Source organism: Aspergillus wentii (genome assembly GCF_001890725.1).
Source record: "Aspergillus wentii DTO 134E9 unplaced genomic scaffold ASPWEscaffold_4, whole genome shotgun sequence".
NCBI lineage: Eukaryota > Fungi > Ascomycota > Eurotiomycetes > Eurotiales > Aspergillaceae > Aspergillus > Aspergillus wentii.
The window spans coordinates 277,295-293,796 of NW_024467835.1; the positions used below are offsets into that span (position 1 = coordinate 277,295).

The 16,502-nt window shown below is 49.5% G+C and overlaps 8 protein-coding genes across 8 annotated transcripts; 5 read left to right on the top strand and 3 right to left on the bottom strand.

Moving 5' to 3' along the window:
• Positions 1-105: 105 nt before the first annotated feature.
• Positions 106-1,043, bottom strand: ASPWEDRAFT_68188 (SAP18 family protein; the record flags this gene model as incomplete). The annotated part of the gene is made up of 1 exon (XM_040838953.1): positions 106-1,043. Exon 1 carries the CDS (start codon positions 913-915, stop codon positions 106-108), a length of 810 nt encoding a protein of 269 aa, XP_040688411.1. The 5' UTR covers positions 916-1,043.
• A 224-nt stretch (positions 1,044-1,267) lies between these two features.
• ASPWEDRAFT_51030 (mRNA splicing protein PRP18) lies at positions 1,268-2,439 on the top strand (the record flags this gene model as incomplete). Its single annotated transcript, XM_040837532.1, has 2 exons — positions 1,268-2,178; positions 2,247-2,439. 2 exons carry the CDS (start codon positions 1,268-1,270, stop codon positions 2,437-2,439), a joined length of 1,104 nt encoding a protein of 367 aa, XP_040688412.1.
• A 296-nt stretch (positions 2,440-2,735) lies between these two features.
• ASPWEDRAFT_109484 (uncharacterized protein) lies at positions 2,736-4,292 on the bottom strand (the record flags this gene model as incomplete). The annotated part of the gene is made up of 1 exon (XM_040828086.1): positions 2,736-4,292. The coding sequence occupies one exon, from the start codon at positions 4,290-4,292 to the stop codon at positions 2,736-2,738; it is 1,557 nt and encodes a 518-aa protein (XP_040688413.1).
• A 1,017-nt stretch (positions 4,293-5,309) lies between these two features.
• On the top strand, positions 5,310-6,128 carry ASPWEDRAFT_51031 (ADP-ribosylation factor family protein; the record flags this gene model as incomplete). Its single annotated transcript, XM_040837533.1, has 2 exons — positions 5,310-5,358; positions 5,419-6,128. 2 exons carry the CDS (start codon positions 5,310-5,312, stop codon positions 6,126-6,128), a joined length of 759 nt encoding a protein of 252 aa, XP_040688414.1.
• Positions 6,129-7,034: 906 nt separating this feature from the next.
• On the top strand, positions 7,035-7,855 carry ASPWEDRAFT_39822 (uncharacterized protein). Its single transcript, XM_040835192.1, has 2 exons — positions 7,035-7,721; positions 7,819-7,855. Exon 1 carries the CDS (start codon positions 7,131-7,133, stop codon positions 7,617-7,619), a length of 489 nt encoding a protein of 162 aa, XP_040688415.1. The 5' UTR covers positions 7,035-7,130; the 3' UTR covers positions 7,620-7,721; positions 7,819-7,855.
• Positions 7,839-9,500, bottom strand: ASPWEDRAFT_171575 (phosphatidylinositol N-acetylglucosaminyltransferase subunit A/GPI3; the record flags this gene model as incomplete). Its single annotated transcript, XM_040830806.1, has 5 exons — positions 7,839-8,823; positions 8,873-9,261; positions 9,312-9,346; positions 9,401-9,432; positions 9,484-9,500. The coding sequence occupies 5 exons, from the start codon at positions 9,498-9,500 to the stop codon at positions 7,839-7,841; spliced, it is 1,458 nt and encodes a 485-aa protein (XP_040688416.1).
• A 273-nt stretch (positions 9,501-9,773) lies between these two features.
• On the top strand, positions 9,774-12,682 carry ASPWEDRAFT_39825 (putative ATP-dependent RNA helicase DBP6). The gene has a single exon (XM_040835193.1). The coding sequence runs from the start codon at positions 9,824-9,826 to the stop codon at positions 12,443-12,445; it is 2,622 nt and encodes an 873-aa protein (XP_040688417.1). The 5' UTR covers positions 9,774-9,823; the 3' UTR covers positions 12,446-12,682.
• A 792-nt stretch (positions 12,683-13,474) lies between these two features.
• Positions 13,475-15,492, top strand: ASPWEDRAFT_109536 (uncharacterized protein; the record flags this gene model as incomplete). The annotated part of the gene is made up of 4 exons (XM_040828090.1): positions 13,475-14,142; positions 14,189-14,468; positions 14,517-14,634; positions 14,681-15,492. 4 exons carry the CDS (start codon positions 13,475-13,477, stop codon positions 15,490-15,492), a joined length of 1,878 nt encoding a protein of 625 aa, XP_040688418.1.
• Positions 15,493-16,502: the final 1,010 nt, after the last annotated feature.

Sequence of the window (16,502 nt, forward strand, 5' to 3'; positions counted from 1 at the left end):
GGGTATTCCAACCATGGCTCCGGGATTTCCTTTTCATTCACCATCACAACTCCATGCAATTTGAATACATAATAGAACAAGCCAAACGAAAGGTGTCCTCCTAGCTTAGTACGGAGCCCATCCCCTTCTTCCAGGGCCTCCAGGTCCCCCGCCCCCACGTCCTCCTCCCTCTGGTAGTCTCTCTCCCCGCCTCCAATCTCCAAAGGGCACCCCACGATCGCCTCCCCGGCCTCGCCCCGGTCGTCCACCAAATCCATTTTCTCGGAAGGCTCTCATTCCTCCTCCGGGAGGTCCGCTCATTGGTCCCCGTCCACCATTAATCGGCGGCGCAATCGATCCATCCTCGAGTGGCGGGAGAATTGCACAATCCACGTAGTCCCCAATCACGAACCGGACGTCCTGCAAGGTCTTCTCTGCTTCGCTTCCCTGCATCCGTAGTGCCCGAGGAGCCACCGGATGGCTGTCATCGTCGTCGTTTTCATCGCGGTGCGAACTTTCACTTGGCCCAACCACCACACTACCGATATCCTTGCTCAAGTACCGACCCTTCGCATCGGGTCCCATGGTTGCCGCCCCTCGCGTATCCGGGTAGATAAGTCGGAAACACAGTCGCGTGCCCACAGCTGGGTTTGGAAGTAACGATGGGAGCGCCGAAGTGAGCAGCTGCGACAGCTCGCGCAGAGTGCATGACTGCCAGGTATAGATCTGGAGATGGGAAGGGAGTTGTGTCGGAGGGGGCGAGCGAGCTCTGATGGCATTGGGACCGCTAACGGGCCCTCCAAAGGAAGAAGGCGTGGAGGGGATGGCAAAGTCGGCAAGATGGTGGTAATTATTCACGCGATAGAAGAGCTTCAGGTGGAAAGGCGTGGTTGATTGACGGTCGATCTGCGGCTTGGGCGCATCTCGTGCGGCCATCGTGAAAAGATGAGGGGGGAGTTGGGTTCGTTGTCGTATATGCTAGCTATCACAGTATCCAGGGTTTTGAGGTATCACTGGATAAAATATCACGCAAGAGACAGTGGTGGTCAATGAGTGTGGTGGGGAGTTGGTCGATTGAAATACGGCGGATGTTGACAATGGCAGGTCTTAGCTCGACTGCAGCTAAAAAGCTTCCCTGCGGAGGTCCGGCCTTTCCTACACCACCAGCCTATTTGGACGACAACTCTCGTCCCCATCGCCCACGAAGCCATTTGAATTAATGCGCTGATTTAAGTTACTCATCCTACTCGATATATAGCCCTTTCTGTTTCTTGATACACCCGCAGCCATGGATTTCGCGGCTCTTATGTCGAAGGAAATTTCCAAGGCCAAAGGTCCCGCCACCCCCAGCTCAGCATCATCAGAATCAGAAAAACCCAAAGCCACAGGAAAGAAATATGCTCGTCGCGGAGAAGAAGAAGCCGCTCGAGTCGCCGCATACAATGAAGAACAAGAAAGACTGCGACGCGAACGAGAAGAACGCTACACACAAAAACGCAAACTGGAAGAGGAGGAGGCAGACCGTAAGCGTGAACGCGAGGACAAAAAGCGAAGACTGGCCGAGGAATCACGCAAGAAGAGAGAGGAGCAGGAGGCCAAGGTGGAACGAGAACGAAGGAAGAAACTGGGCTTGCCCGAGCTGCCTACCCCGAGCGACAAGGACGACACCCCGCTGGCCGATGCAGAGGAAGACATACCAGATGAGGAACTCACGGAGAAGCTGCGAGAATTGAACGAACCAACCCTCCTCTTTGGAGAGAACCACAACACCCGTCTGCGACGCTATCGCAAACTCGTCGAACGTGCTGCGCAGCCCAAATTATCCGACGGACCCATCCCCACGACCCTGGAGCTGGTCCCTGAGATCGACATGAAGATTTCCAGTACAGTTCCTAAAGAAAAGGAAGCACGCCACTTCCTCGCCAGGCAACTGGCTTCGTACTTCAACATGCTCCTTTCAGAATGGGAGATCGCCCTGGCAAAACGCGACCTGTCAATCAGGGAGAGCTTTCAGGGTAAACAAGCCTACAATGCAATGGTGCAGTCAAGGGAGAACATGAAACCACTGTTTCGGAAACTCGAAAAGGAGGAGCTCGACAAAGGTGTTCTAGAGCCGATTGTTGAAATCGCTCACAAGGCTCAGCAGCGGAGATATGTCGATGCAAACGATGCTTATCTACGATTGAGTATTGGAAAAGCGTATGTCCCCTATTTCTCTATCTTTCCTGCATTTATCTGCTTCCATGGATATCAACTAACTGAAACAGAGCATGGCCCATTGGTGTAACCATGGTTGGTATCCACGAGCGATCAGCACGAGAAAAGCTACACCAAGGCGACCAACAGGCACACATTCTGAGTGACGAGCTTACACGCAAATACCTCCAAAGCATCAAACGGTGTCTGAGCTTTGCTCAAGTTCGGTGGCCTCCAGATGACCAGCTGCAGATGATGGGTTAGTGGATATAATCTTAGTGGGTTGCTTTTCAGAAAGGAAATCTGGCTTGTATAGTAAAATTATGGTAATGAACTCTATGCCCTTTATAATTCTTTGCGGGGACAAATACATTTTCAAGTGTTGTTTCCAGACGTCGGTAGAGCTTTTGGGTATCTCGGGCCAAACGTTGGTAAACATTGCGAAAGCGTAGACATATATTGGCACATCACGAGTATAAATATGGACAACGTAAAGAAAAATGACTCCGCCAATATCAAATCTATGTGTATATACAAACTCGTGTCTATATCGTGTCATCTCATTGCCACATCCGCACTAACGACCTCAGCCATTCGACCAGGCCAAGGTTCTCAGTCCTAGAGGTGCTAGGAACATCGCTAGTTTCTAGTCGGCGATGCTTGTTCCCGTTAGCATAAACGTCGTGGCCATCAATCCCATTCATAACAGGAAGAGAAGGTCCAATAGACCTGGAAGCAGTGAAAGAACTGCTGCATGTGCTACCCGTCTCATCTTCGCCGGCGTACGCGCGAATCAATCTGCCCGCGGTCTGGATGCAGCCTCCGTGGGAGAAACGAATGAGGGAGTCACCCGTGAGGCTACCAATGATGAAGACATCTCGGGCAACCTCCATGTTCTCAAATGCCTTCCCACGTAGAGTTTGGCTAGAGATGGCGGGATCTATCTCAGTCCCGACATCGTAACCAAGTACTTCTGAGAGCAAGGGATTATCGAGATAGCCCAGTGTGCCTCGTCTACCAGTAGCATAAACCAAGCCACGAACTTGATGAGACAAGATTGTCCCATCGGGCTGGCGAAATGTTACTGTAGCCATATCGCCTTGCGGTTCGACGTGTATGATCTCTATATTAGGGAGTCCTTCATAGACCTCGCCCCAGTTTCTGCTTTCTAGAAAAGGTGTAGACGTCACTCTTCTGTTTTTGGAACGTTTTGTGGTGGTCGGCTGCGTGGCCGACGCTGCCCGCTTCATCAGTCTGTATACACCAGCATACTCAGGGTACGCTTGCTGATGACAGCCGCGCAAAGGGGATGGTCGACCTTCCGGATCCCACTTGAAAACATGCAAGATTTTCTGATCTTTCGGTGCTGAGATCATAACATCTGCGGCTGAAAATCCAGACCCAATGACAAGGAAGGGAACATCTGGCGTCGGTTGAAGCGACAATAAAGGGGAAAGCATTGGAAGAGGTCTTAATACCTCAGAGAAGATCCCGCTTGCCAGGACCAGATGTTTGCAATAGATGTTATGAGATTGGATGTAGAATCCACGCTCCGTTCTGGAGATGTTAGCCAAGGTCTCATGAGACCGGAACGCGTCGTCAATTTTCACTGCCTCGGGGTATGCACGAAAATAGTCTGCAATCTCCAATCGGCTGGGTCGGGTATATGCAGGAAGGTCCTTCCCAGTAACCTTGCGGTAGTGCTCTGCATAGGGATATCCCGGAAGGGATAGCATAGTTGCATAGCTCAAGGTCTGGATATCCCAGCTCGACGGCATTGGGTTGTCAGTCCACTGACCGCCAGGCTGTGGTGCATTACCAAACACCAGGTGCGGAACGGCCTTTTCCGGCGCATAACGCCATTCAACATTGGTAGTGCTTTCTGTCTCGTCCACATCGACACTAGGACGGACGAGCGTATCGAGGAGGACATTTACAGGGAGGGCTTGAGTGGAATAAGAGAGTCGAGAGGCGGCAAAGTGATCCGTCAAAGCGTTGACATCGGCGTCGAGGAGTTCGGGGGAGTCTTTCAGTTTGCCGTGGAGCAGAGGGTCCGGATGCGGGGGGTTTGGGGAATAGTACGGGAGATGACCATGCAGGATATAGGACAGGATCATGGCAGAGGGGCCGTTCCCTGTCAATGGAAGTTTATACTCGTCAACAACGATGGCCATTGGTAGAAGATGACTCCAGAAAATGAGAGGTATGGCGACATACCGATGATGATGGTGTCAGTCTCCATTGAAGGCAGATTCTGTGCCACCGGCCGCCCAGCGAGCGCGGGGCATTCTGTACAAGACATGCGACGACAGAGAAGCTTATTTACTCTTTCAATCAGTGGGTCCCGTGGAGGGCAAGCAGACTACCTTCTCATGAAGGATAAACAATGTGAAGGCCATGGAGAGTCTGCCATATGAGGAAGAGAGTGGGAATCAAGGAAACGGTCGTAGGAGGGGAGATCGGATTCCGCGAACGTCGGAGGGATCGCTGACAAAACATCCTGGTAAAGAGGCCGAAAGTCCGAGACCCATGGAAAGCCTTAAAAAGGCATGCATCTCACTAAAAAATAGTGAGGAGCAAGGCGGACCGTTGGAACCGCTGGAGACAGTTCTAGATTAGCAGGCCTGGCATCATTTCGACGTCAAAGTAGTCTATTGAGCCAATAAATCTTGATGCTTTTCGCATCTACGTGGAAATGGAAATGAAGAGAAGGCATACAGGCACCGACTTCGATCCCCCGTTAGCAGCAGAGATAACTAATTATCACGGCCCTCGAGGCTCGAGCCTTCAAGAACGACGGAAGGTTCCGAATACGGGCACTGACCCAATGAGGAACCTAGGGCACGGGGCTGCGGGGCTCTCTCAGCCCTATGCCCTACCTTCCAAATACAGACGCGGCTGACACGTTGGACTTAGGCTGTTGGATCGTCGTGGTCAGATTGAAAGCAAAGGAAAGAGAAAGAAAAAGAGAGTGACTGGAAACGAGAGTCGGAAGCCGATAATAGAGAATCAGAGCCATGACATGATATTCTCGTCTGGCATCCCTTGGTTACGCTTGTTCTGATTGGAAACATCTTAGAGAGACAGCGTCCGTCGGAGTTGGCCTGGACTCCGCAGGACCTCCGACCGCAACTATGTACCATCTGGCCAAGTCATTATATCTCTATGCCACCAGCAAAGAAGGTATGGAATAGTCTTGGTCGGTTAATCGAAGCAATCGCAGTGACTGACGCATTGGATTAGAGTACTCCGTTCTCCTTCTGGGCCTAGATAACGCCGGCAAGACAACGCTTCTCTCTCAAATCAAGGCCCTCTATCAACCACGTCCCGATGGCGCCCCTACGCCTAACCCAGGCAAAACCGTGCCTACCGTCGGTCAGAACCTTGCAAATATCTCGCTACCGGATATGTACTTGAAGATCTGGGATGTTGGGGGTCAAATCTCGATGCGAGGGCTATGGCAGAGCTATTACGCCAGCTGCCATGCGATTATATTCGTCGTTGATAGTGCCGACGTGGGCCAGGATCCGGATATCACCCGTCTGTCATCTGGTCGACGGGCTAGCTCTGCTTCGGGCCCGTCAGGAGGTGGTGAAGATACCGTCCAGGCTTTCACTGAGCAGATGGTGGGCATCAATGCGCCAAGCAGTGACTTTGGACGACTAGCAGAATGCCGCCAAGTACTGGAATCCGTACTGCAGCATGCAGAGGTGGCCGGTGTACCGATTTTAGTGCTTGCAAATAAACAAGATCGGGAGGACTGCGTGGAAGTCGTCCGCATCAAAGAAGGCTTCGTGCGCAAGATCTTCGAGGGCGAGAAAGGAGGCGGCATTCGGGATAGTCGCGTGCTACCAGTCAGTGCACTCATAGGAACCGGAGTCCAAGAAGCTGTCGAGTGGGTACAAAGTCGAGTGAAGTGGAACAAGGAGGGAAGGCCTCCGGTCATGAAATGATTTGTTCCATACTGAATGGGACCTTGATGGCAACATCAACTGTGATGATACTACATATCCGCATATGTAACGATAAGAGAGGCATGTTTTACAGGGGTAAGCCAGGTTTGGAACTGTTTTCTATCCTGGTGCTAATTACCCCCCTTTTTCTTGTTTATTGGGATCGATTCAGGCGCAGGGGGAATTTTTGTCTGCCATACCCAAGATACCTAGGTAGTTATTTTATTTATCTTAATTTCAATTTTCTGATAACTACACCCCGAACGTTCACATGAACAATAGACTGGATGTATATTTTGGATGACGCCAGCTCCGTCATGATATATTTCTACACCAGATGAATTGTACACACGAAGTTGATCATATCATCACGATCCACAACACAACTTAATTCAAGACGTGATCAACGTATTCTAGACCACGGCATCTGAATCCATCAGTCAGATTTGTCGTGGGCTGTTGCTTCTCCACCCCCAACCCGTCAATTGCATATCCTCCACAATCTTCCCGGATACTGGAGTCTAACCCACGTCACACTGTCACACCAACAACGATTGAATTTCAAAGTTACCACAAAGATTTCGTAGAGAATCAGGCTATGCTGTCCACAGAGAACAATGACTCTGAGAAAGGTGGAGAGATGAGATGATTATGAAGTCAACTTCGATCAGCTTGACGTCACCTCCCAAGTTACTCGCCCTTGGTCACCCAAACAGAAATTATGGGACTTAATAGAAGATTATATAAAGTACTCCAAGAAGACCAGTTCAGAGCATATATTAGTTGATTTAAATCTAATATTTCTACTATCAAAATATCGCGTATAGTTCATTTTATACACAACTTCATCACTTGCCATCATGAGCACACTCGAGAACGTTGATTCCGTCGCGAACCCTAACCAGGGGGAATTTAAGCCTGCAAGACAGGGAACTGGTCCATTGAGAACGGATGGGGTACGTATATGTAACCTCCTTTACGTTGGCTACATATGCTAACAAAATGACGCAGCACCAACCAGGACGAAAAACCGCCCCAGCAGACTATGTACCTGAATTCCATGCTCAAACACTTCCTCCCGGTACCGCCCCTGCCAGCAACTCCTACACACCAAACCCCATTTACGACACTGGCAGCCAAGCGTTGAACCCAAATGTTGAACGGGCCCACGGCAAGGAGTCCGTCAAGACAAGTGCCAGCGACGCTTTGGGAGGCACAACATCGAAGGATGTCCACCAGGGTTTCGGTAATCCAGGATCTGGACAGACCAAGAATGAAATTTATCACGATGGCCAACACCACCGAAAGCACGAGCGCGCCGGTCTTGAGGGCGTCGGTAGCTATCGACAGGACAAGTTTGAGCGAACCCTTCCAGAGCAGCGTGGACTTGAGCGAGAGGAAGCTAGAGGTGGCCAGCATGGTAACAAGGGTGTCTCGGCTGCTGAGGATATTCCCCCACAGCCAGCAGAGACAGTGGCTGCGGGGAGGTAAAAGCCTGGCACCAAGAGGGACTGAATAGCATAGAGGCTCGGGCTCTGTGTTGAATCCCAAAAACAAGGAAATAGGGTATCTCACTATCATGTATCAATATCTCTGATTCGCATGGGTATCACATTAGTTTCTCGTATAATACATATTTTCAAGACAATATAAGATTAAAATAAAAAGGAGGAGCTATATCGGAACTTGCCCAGAAGAAAGCCTTCGCCTTTATGAAGCAGCTCGTCTAGTCGCATTCCCAAGTCGATTCTTTTCATTCCGCCCGATTAATTTCTTGGGCCAACTGCGTGCAATGTCGATGTTTGCTCGAGGGAACCACATCTCCAAGAACACATATAGTAGGAAGTCAATCACGACACACAAGCAGAATAATTTCCCAGCCCACACGCCGCAGCCATAGTGGCGTTTAAGTCTGTCGATGAGGGCGAAACTTCGTACTCGATCGCCGCTGGCTTCCCACCCTTCGCCGGGGTAATAACCATAAAATTCTTCTGGGCTGATATCGCCGGAAATCCCCTGATATACGCGTTCCGTCCGTTGAGCGACATCAGTCCATGAGTACATCATCTTCACCTGATCATGGAATCTATCAGTTCGCACTTTGTTCGAGCGCAATGAAGCTATCGCTTTGCCTGTAGCCATGACCAAATCGTCTTCTTCTGGCTTTGCGAATGTCGTCATGTGTTGAGGAAGCACTTCCGGAATGCCACCCACACGAGTACAGACCACGTACAAGCCACAACTGGCAGCTTCGACAATCACAGTCCCAAATGCTTCTGTCAAGCTGGGATGCAAATAAATATGACCTCGGACCATAACATCGCGAACTTCTTCATGTCGAACAGGACCAAGCATTTCTACCTTATCTTGAAGCACATTCCTTTCCAGCATCTGTTCCAAGTCGATGGCTTTGGGCCCTGAACCAGCAATAATGAATCTTACATTAGGGTGGGATGCAAGGATTCTGGGGATAGCGGCAATGAGGAGGTCTGTGCCCTTGTTGTAAAAGAGGCGCGAAATAACAACTATCGTGATTATATCATCAGGTCCCATGATTGTTGGGGCCAGCGGCGGATCTGGCGCTCCCGGTAGACGATCTTTTGCCAATGGACGAAAGTTCTCTGCAACGACTGCATTGGGAATCACCGATACCATAAGAGGATCTAATGATGCTCGGAGTACTGTGTTCTCCTTGCTGTCCGTCGTTATTATCTCGATTAGCCAGTATAGATGATGGTGCTTACCATGTATGGCTCACGCAAATTACATGGTCAACGTCACTTAGAATAAACTTGAGTAGTTTATTAGTGAGAATTGACCCGGCATCGGCGAATCCGAAAAGCGAGTGATCGGTGAAGACTGTACGTAAACCCATTGTCCGGGCATGAAGGATACCTTCGTTACAGAAACTGCTCAGACTAGCATGCCCGTGAACTATCTGGATCTGCTCGCGAATCACGATGTTGCGGAAAATCGGGAAGAAGGAAAACACGGTGGGCATAGTCGCCTCGCGAAATATAACGAAGAAGGGCACATGGTAAACCTTGAGCCCATTTGTGAGATATCGCACACCGGTACGGCCTTTGTACGCATGGGTGATAATGATGACTTTATGGCCGCGGTCTATAAGTTTCTATGCTTGTATGAGTATTGGCGAGCGCTGTGTAATGAAGGCGCTCTCACGGTTGACAACTGGTAAATGTGACTTTCAATTCCACCTTTAAGAATTAGACTCTGAATTTCCACAATTGGAAAGTGATCCGGCAACTCACCTGGCTGAGGGAAAAAGAAGTCACAGACCATACTGATTCAATTGTATTAGATCGCGATCTTGGCTTGGATGCGACACACTCACGCAATGTTGTAAGGCATGTTGGCTGCCGCTCTCGCTCACGGAAGCTCCAAACGTTGATGTAAGTTTCGCACCCACTCTGTCCATGGCGGACAGTATCACCTGGCACTGGAATTGATCTTCATTCAGGGGCTCGTCTTTGCTTTATGGACAGCTGGTTATCATCGTCTGTCCCGAGGGAGTCCAGGCCCTGGCGGCATTAGAGGCGGTGTGGTGTTCTGCCCGTCGAAAATTATCGTCCCCAATGAATTTTCCCCGCTGGGAAGAAATATTCGGGACTTTTCTCGCAGAGTCGACGAATCGCCTTGTTTCTTATCTCATTGGATGCATCGACGCCGTGAAGATGGGCGGTGATAAGGCTTCACGATATGGTTCTTCCAAAAAGGAACCAAGTACTCCTCAAAGTGCGAAGAAATCTCACAAGAGGAAGAGAGACCTAGATGGCTCCGCCGTCGCTACCTCGACACCAACACCGACGAAGAAACCAAAGAAAAGTCAGAGTCCCTCGTCAACCCCCGTGCTTCAAAAGGAAAGCTCGAAGAAGGGAAAGCGATCCAAAACCACCGCAGAGAGCGGTGTTCAAGAAGATGCGACCACGAAAGAGAGTGCTGTCTCGCCGGATGGCAGCAAGGCGATCTCTTCAAACGCGAATGACCACATCTCTAAGGCCGAAAAGAAATCAAAGAACGGAAAGCGACGAGCTTCAGGAAACGATATCGATGCTACTAAAGGAGCTTCAAATATAGATGAGTCGAGCAAGGACCTGAAAAGCAATGCGAAGGGGGAGTCAAAGGTTCGGAAGAAGATAAAGACCTCCGATGAAACACCTGAAGAGGAGGATGGCTCCAAGTCTACAAAACACAAATTTTCTGGTATCCTGTCGAAATTTGAAAGGTCGAAGGAGACAGCGAAGGGAAAGAAAGAGGATGCGGAGGGAACAGAAGCTGCGGAGACAATGACTGCCGAGCCTGTTATAGCTCAAGGTCTTGAGCCGTTGCCACAACCAGAAGCACCGCCAGAACAAGTCGAGGCACCAACATATTCATCCCTTCCGCCATGGCTAGCAAACCCTCTTAGAACATCAGCAGAGGAGAAAACCAAATTCTCTGATCTCGGAATCGACTCCAAACTTCTCGGTGTTCTCGAAGAAAATGGCTACAAGGAGGCATTCGCTGTGCAATCTACTGTCATTCCGCTGCTGCTACCTGGACCAAAGAAACACTCGGGAGATCTGTGTATTTCCGCTGCAACTGGTTCTGGAAAAACCTTATCTTATGTGCTTCCCATGGTCACTGCATTGGAACAGGTCCCAGCCCCCAGACTACGCGGTTTGATTGTGGTGCCGACAAGAGAGTTGGTGAAGCAGGCCAGAGAAGCCTGTGAGCTGTGTGCTGCTGGGTCCGGTTTGCGGATCGGGTCAGCCGTAGGAAACGTGGCAATTAAGGATGAGCAACATTCCATAATGCGTGCTGATCAGGTTTACGGCCCTGAAATCGTCAAGCAAAGACAGCAAGTCAAGCTGACTGGCGAGGATTGGACAAACTTCAACCTCCAAGATTATATTTCGGAAGCAGGGGATCTGAATGAATCCTTGCCCGGCTATGTCCATAAGCCAGAACCCAATGTGGACATCCTGATCTGTACCCCGGGTAGACTAGTCGACCATCTTCGCTACACCAAAGGCTTTACTTTGAAGTATCTGCAATGGCTCGTGATTGATGAGGCTGATCGATTACTTAATGAAAGTTTCCAGGAATGGGTGGACGTGGTGATGAATTCGTTGGATGCGCGAAAGGCGCCAGAGACCTTTGGTTTCAGTGGAAAGCTACTTGCAGACCTTGGCCTTCCTATCCAGAGCAGAGAGCCTAGAAAGATTATTCTCAGTGCCACCATGACAAGGGATATCTCTAAGCTGAACTCACTTCGGCTTGCCAACCCTAAAATGGTGGTCGTCGGCGCAGGAGATCATGCTTCTGGCGATGGTGAGAATGCCATTGCTCCTTCGGATGAGCAATTTACACTGCCCCCGACTATCAAAGAATATGCTATTTCGATTGATGATGAGTCGAAGAAACCGCTCTATCTTTTGCGTCTTCTGCAGTCGCACATTAAACTTGATACCAAGACGAACACCAAGAATGTATCGCCCAAAGCGTCGTCAGACTCCGAAGACACCAGCTCTGAAGGTTCAAGCTCCGACGACACTAGCTCTGATGACACTAGCTCTGATGACACTAGCTCTGATGACACCAGCTCTGATGACACTAGTTCGGATGACATTGATTCTTCGTCTGATGAAGACACTTCGGATTCAGAAAGCGACTCATCCGAAGATACATCGGACTCTGAGTCAGAATCAGACTCGGACTTGGACTCTGAATCTGAGTCTGAAGAAGAAAGCTCTCACAAGGATGGGGATAAGGCCCAGCCCGCTCGTAACACTGTTTTGATCTTCACCAAATCATCTGAATCAGCATCACGACTTTCTCGTCTACTTTCCCTCGTCAATCCATCATTAGCCAGCTGTGTTGGAACAATCATCAAATCGAACAAGTCGTCAGCTTCACGCAAGACTTTGACTGCTTACCGGCAAGGCAAGATTTCCGTAATTGTGGCCACCGATCGTGCGTCGCGTGGTCTTGATCTCGAGTCCTTGACTCACGTTGTCAACTACGATGTGCCCCCCAGTATCACGACCTACGTGCACCGTATTGGACGAACGGCTAGAGCAGGAAAGGAGGGATCGGCGTGGACACTTGTTGCGCATCGCGAAGGCAGATGGTTTACAAACCAGATCGCAAAGGGCTCTGACGGAAAACTCACAAGAGCCGGCAAGCTCGAAAGAATGAGCATGAAGCTTAACGACATGACCGACGTCAAGTCCAAGTATAGAGCTGCATTGGATGTGCTCGAAACGGAAGTGAGGATGGGTGGCAAGGTCAAGTCTTCAAAATCTGAAGAGTAGGATGATGCAGCCTTGAGCCACATGGAATTATATCAGCATTTGGGATCATCTCCATTTCTTTTTCTCGTCTTATAGAGTTACATGTTTCCAGGACAGGGGTTTCGGGTCCATCCAGTCTTTGCGTTTCTTATGTCTTCTGGAGACACTGATGTCTTCCAATTTATCATACTACTGTACATAATTGTCACGGTCGAAACATCTACAATTTCAAACCATTGAGGATATATATCGCCAGTACTTTGGATTGCCTTCTCTGTATCTGGTGGTCATCAGTTCTTCACCCCGCTCTAGCATCGGGATACTAAACTCCGCACGATAATGCTAGACAACGACGGATCGTCGTCAATGGCCTTTGATTTACCCGCAAGTCCAATCAAGATGCTCAATGCGGGGAAATCGAGAAAAATAAGAGGCAGTTTGTAATTCTTCAGAACCACACCAGACTGCGCGTGCCTTCAATTGCAAGATGACCTGGCTGTCTGCCAGCATCCTCCACGGCCTCCTGGCCTGTGTCTCTGTCTCTGAAGCAGTTATTTTCAAACCACAAAATGAATTCCAGCCCATCTCTGCAAAGAACTCTTCTTTTCCGGTGGACTTGAAGCAGCTCTTCAACAATCGTGCATTTGGGCTAACACCCAACGAATCCAACTTTGACGGCTATGGCAGTAGGTTCTATCACTCGACATGATTATACGAGACTAATTACATGCCCAAGGTGCCTATCCTGCACAACACATGCCCCCAGAATCCTTCACATATGGCGGCTTCAACTACAAATTCCCCACCTACAACGCATCCGGCTTTGACAATGTCGTCTCCCTCGGCCAGAAGATCCACCTTCCCAAGTCAAAGTATTTCAGCGTCCAGATGCTGGCAGCTTCTGAGTCCGGCATGGCTTCGGCGACTATCAACGCAACCTACGCTGATGGAAGCACCGCGTCTTCGTCTCTTCTCGTTCCTGCGTGGTGGAGCTGGCCGTATCCTACTGGTGGGGATTTGGTTTTCCCTCACTACCTGACTAACACATCGATGGATTATAATCGCACGAATATCTTCCAGACGGTGAATTGGTTGGATTCTTCCAAAGAGCTTGTTTCTCTTACTCTTCCGAATGTTACAGGTGGATCTGCTACATCTCCTGGGGGTGCGTCTATCGACACGAAGCTGCATATTTTTGCCCTTTCCGTTTTGCCGGTGCTTGAGGCTTCCGCGCACAAACCACAATTGGAAATCCAGTACGCGCGATCAGCACAGAAGTGGGTAGAGGGGAGCAACAAAACGCAGATAATCGAAGTTGCTGTCAACAATGCCGGATCTGCATTTGTGCTGAGAAACAACACCGTTCATCTTCGAGTTGAATCACCAGGGCTAGAGACTGTTTCTGAAGCTACTTTGAAGCGACTGGGTCCGGGCGATCAAGCTTTGGTGGAAATTGGTGTCAGGAATAAGCACGGTATTGATGCAGGTAGCACAGGGCCTGCTACGATTGTGATCTCAGGGAAAGGTGTGGTCAGCAGTAACTACACTTTTAACGCGACGTACGGAATCCAGCCGTATAAAGCAACTTATGAGTCGGTGTATGCTCACGAATCGCCCAACTGGTATAATAATGCTAAGTATGGCATCTTCATTCACTGGGGCGTATACGCAGTCCCTGGATGGGGAAACTCTGGTCCCAACGAGGCTTACGCAGAATGGTGAGTCGTCGATGCGATGATCTTGATACTCTGACTGATTATACAGGTACTGGTGGTATCTTAACGAAGGAGCAAATACCTCAATCGGCGCATACGAGTATCATCTGAACAACTACGGGCCAAACGTGGTGTACGATGACTTCATCCAGAATTTCACCGCAGATGCATGGGATCCAAAGGAATGGGTAGATTTGTTTGCAGACGCAGGTGCCAATTACTTTGTTCAAGTGAGCAAGCATCATGACGGCTATGCATTGTTCGATCTTCCGGCCAATATAACCGGACGGACTTCCGTTGCTATGACTCCGCATCGAAATCTGCTGCAGGTGGGTGATGTGGTTTTGTTGAGATATATCAAACATTGACTGTTTTAGGAACTGTTCGATGCTGCAAAAAAGTACCAGCCGCATCTCCATCGCGCGGTGTATTACTCTCTCCCAGAGTGGTTTCATCCGGACTACAAGAAATACGGGTTTGGAACTTGGCCAGGAGGTATGAAATCTGGACGAACCATGTCGAACCATATTGACAATGATAGGAAATGCCACTAATCCCTTTACCAACGAAACACTCGAATATCACGGCTACGTCTCTCTTACAGACTTCATCACCGACAAAATGATACCCGAAATGAACACATTAGCCGACATGGGCACCGAGATAATGTGGTGTGATATCGGCGGCCCCAACCGGACCGCTGAATTTGCCTCATCGTGGTACAATCGCGCTGCCGCAGAGAATCGTCAGGTCGTGATGAACGCCCGCTGCGGGCTACCAGGCGACTTTGACACACCCGAATATGCCAGCTACGACGCCGTCCAGGTCCGGAAATGGGAAAGCAGTCTGGGCATGGATCCGTATAGCTACGGGTACAACCGAGCAACCCCTCTGGCAAGCTACATGAATGCGAGTGACATTGTCACTAGTTTGATTGACATTGTGAGCAAGAATGGGAACTTCTTGCTTGATATTGGGCCGATGGCGAACGGGACGATTCTGGATATTGAGGCAAGGCATTTACGGGATGCGGGGGCTTGGATCAAGGGCCATGCAGAGGCTATTTTCAATACGACGTATTGGTTTGTGACGCCGGAAGAGGGGGATAGCGTACGGTTTACGGCTAGTCAGGATGCGTTTTATGTGCATTTGATTGCCAGACCTAATGCAACTGTTGTCTTGAACAGCCCAGTTCCTTGGGCAGAAGGAGACCAGGTCACGGTGGTTGGAGGGAAGATGCAGGGCGCCGTTGTACCCAGCCAGCGACTGGACAATGGGAGTATGATGCTGAATGTCAGCGAGGATGTTGCCAGCTCTGATCAGTATGCGTGGGTTTTTAAGATATCCTACTAGGGAGCAGTTGAGACATGTTCACTGTCTAAGTATTGATGCCAGTGCCTGAAGATAAATAGACTGACTTTCCCTTGATACTTCTATCATCTCAATGCATTATACACATATCCCATATACAGATCTATTCTCAGTCAAAATACCACTAGGCTAAAAATGTGCCCGGGCACAGAATTATGCATTATGTGTATATTTCAAGGTCCATTTTGTTTGACATCTGTATGTCCTGTATCAGACAAACCACCTAGCATTCACTCCCACATAGGGATCGCTATCCGAGTCCCCTTTGATTAGTCTGATATTTCATACTATTACAACCCCACCCGTGTGATTGTCAAGGCCTGAGCACTATCTGAATGAACAGGGAAATAGTCATGTCACATCTTCAGCAACCTCATCACACAGGATCCGAGAAGCAAAGCTGATTGAGCCTGACATCCAGCCCCCCACCGTTCAGCTCGAATTGACTCCTGGACCAAACAATTGCCTTTGCTTAATACGAACGATCTCCCTAGCGAGCATTATGGCCCCGCATTTATTACGTCGATGGGCGTGAGACTAATGCAAAACTACGACAGACCTTCAGCCGCAGCTGAGAACGGCGGATAACACAAACACAGTAGGCGAAGATGAAGATCAACAGGCAGAAAAGCTGGCCCCGCTTCTGCCTTTAAGATCCGAGACTTTTATTTTCTTCTTTCTCCCTCCATTTGGCCCGCGTATCGTCTCGTCATTGACCAAGACGAAGAACACTGATTAACCTCTTCGTTCCAGACTTTTTAGAATCTGTCATATCCGACCATGAGTGAAAATAATAGCAAAGACAATTCCACTGGCGACGTTGCCCCTGTTGACTCTCCCGGGGCTGGCGCTGGTGAGAGTACTGGCGGTAAGCCTGAAAACGCTGAAAAGCCTAAGGGAACAAAGCCTGATGGAACAAAGCCTGATGGAACAAAGCCTGATGGAACAAAGCCTGATGGAACAAAGCCTGATGGAACAAAGCCTGATGGAAC

Bases quoted from the DNA above. Each gene is read 5' to 3' on its own strand.
- ASPWEDRAFT_39822 (XM_040835192.1), top strand. From the start codon at position 7,131: ATGACGCAGCACCAACCAGGACGAAAAACCGCCCCAGCAGACTATGTA.
- ASPWEDRAFT_39825 (XM_040835193.1), top strand. From the start codon at position 9,824: ATGGGCGGTGATAAGGCTTCACGATATGGTTCTTCCAAAAAGGAACCA.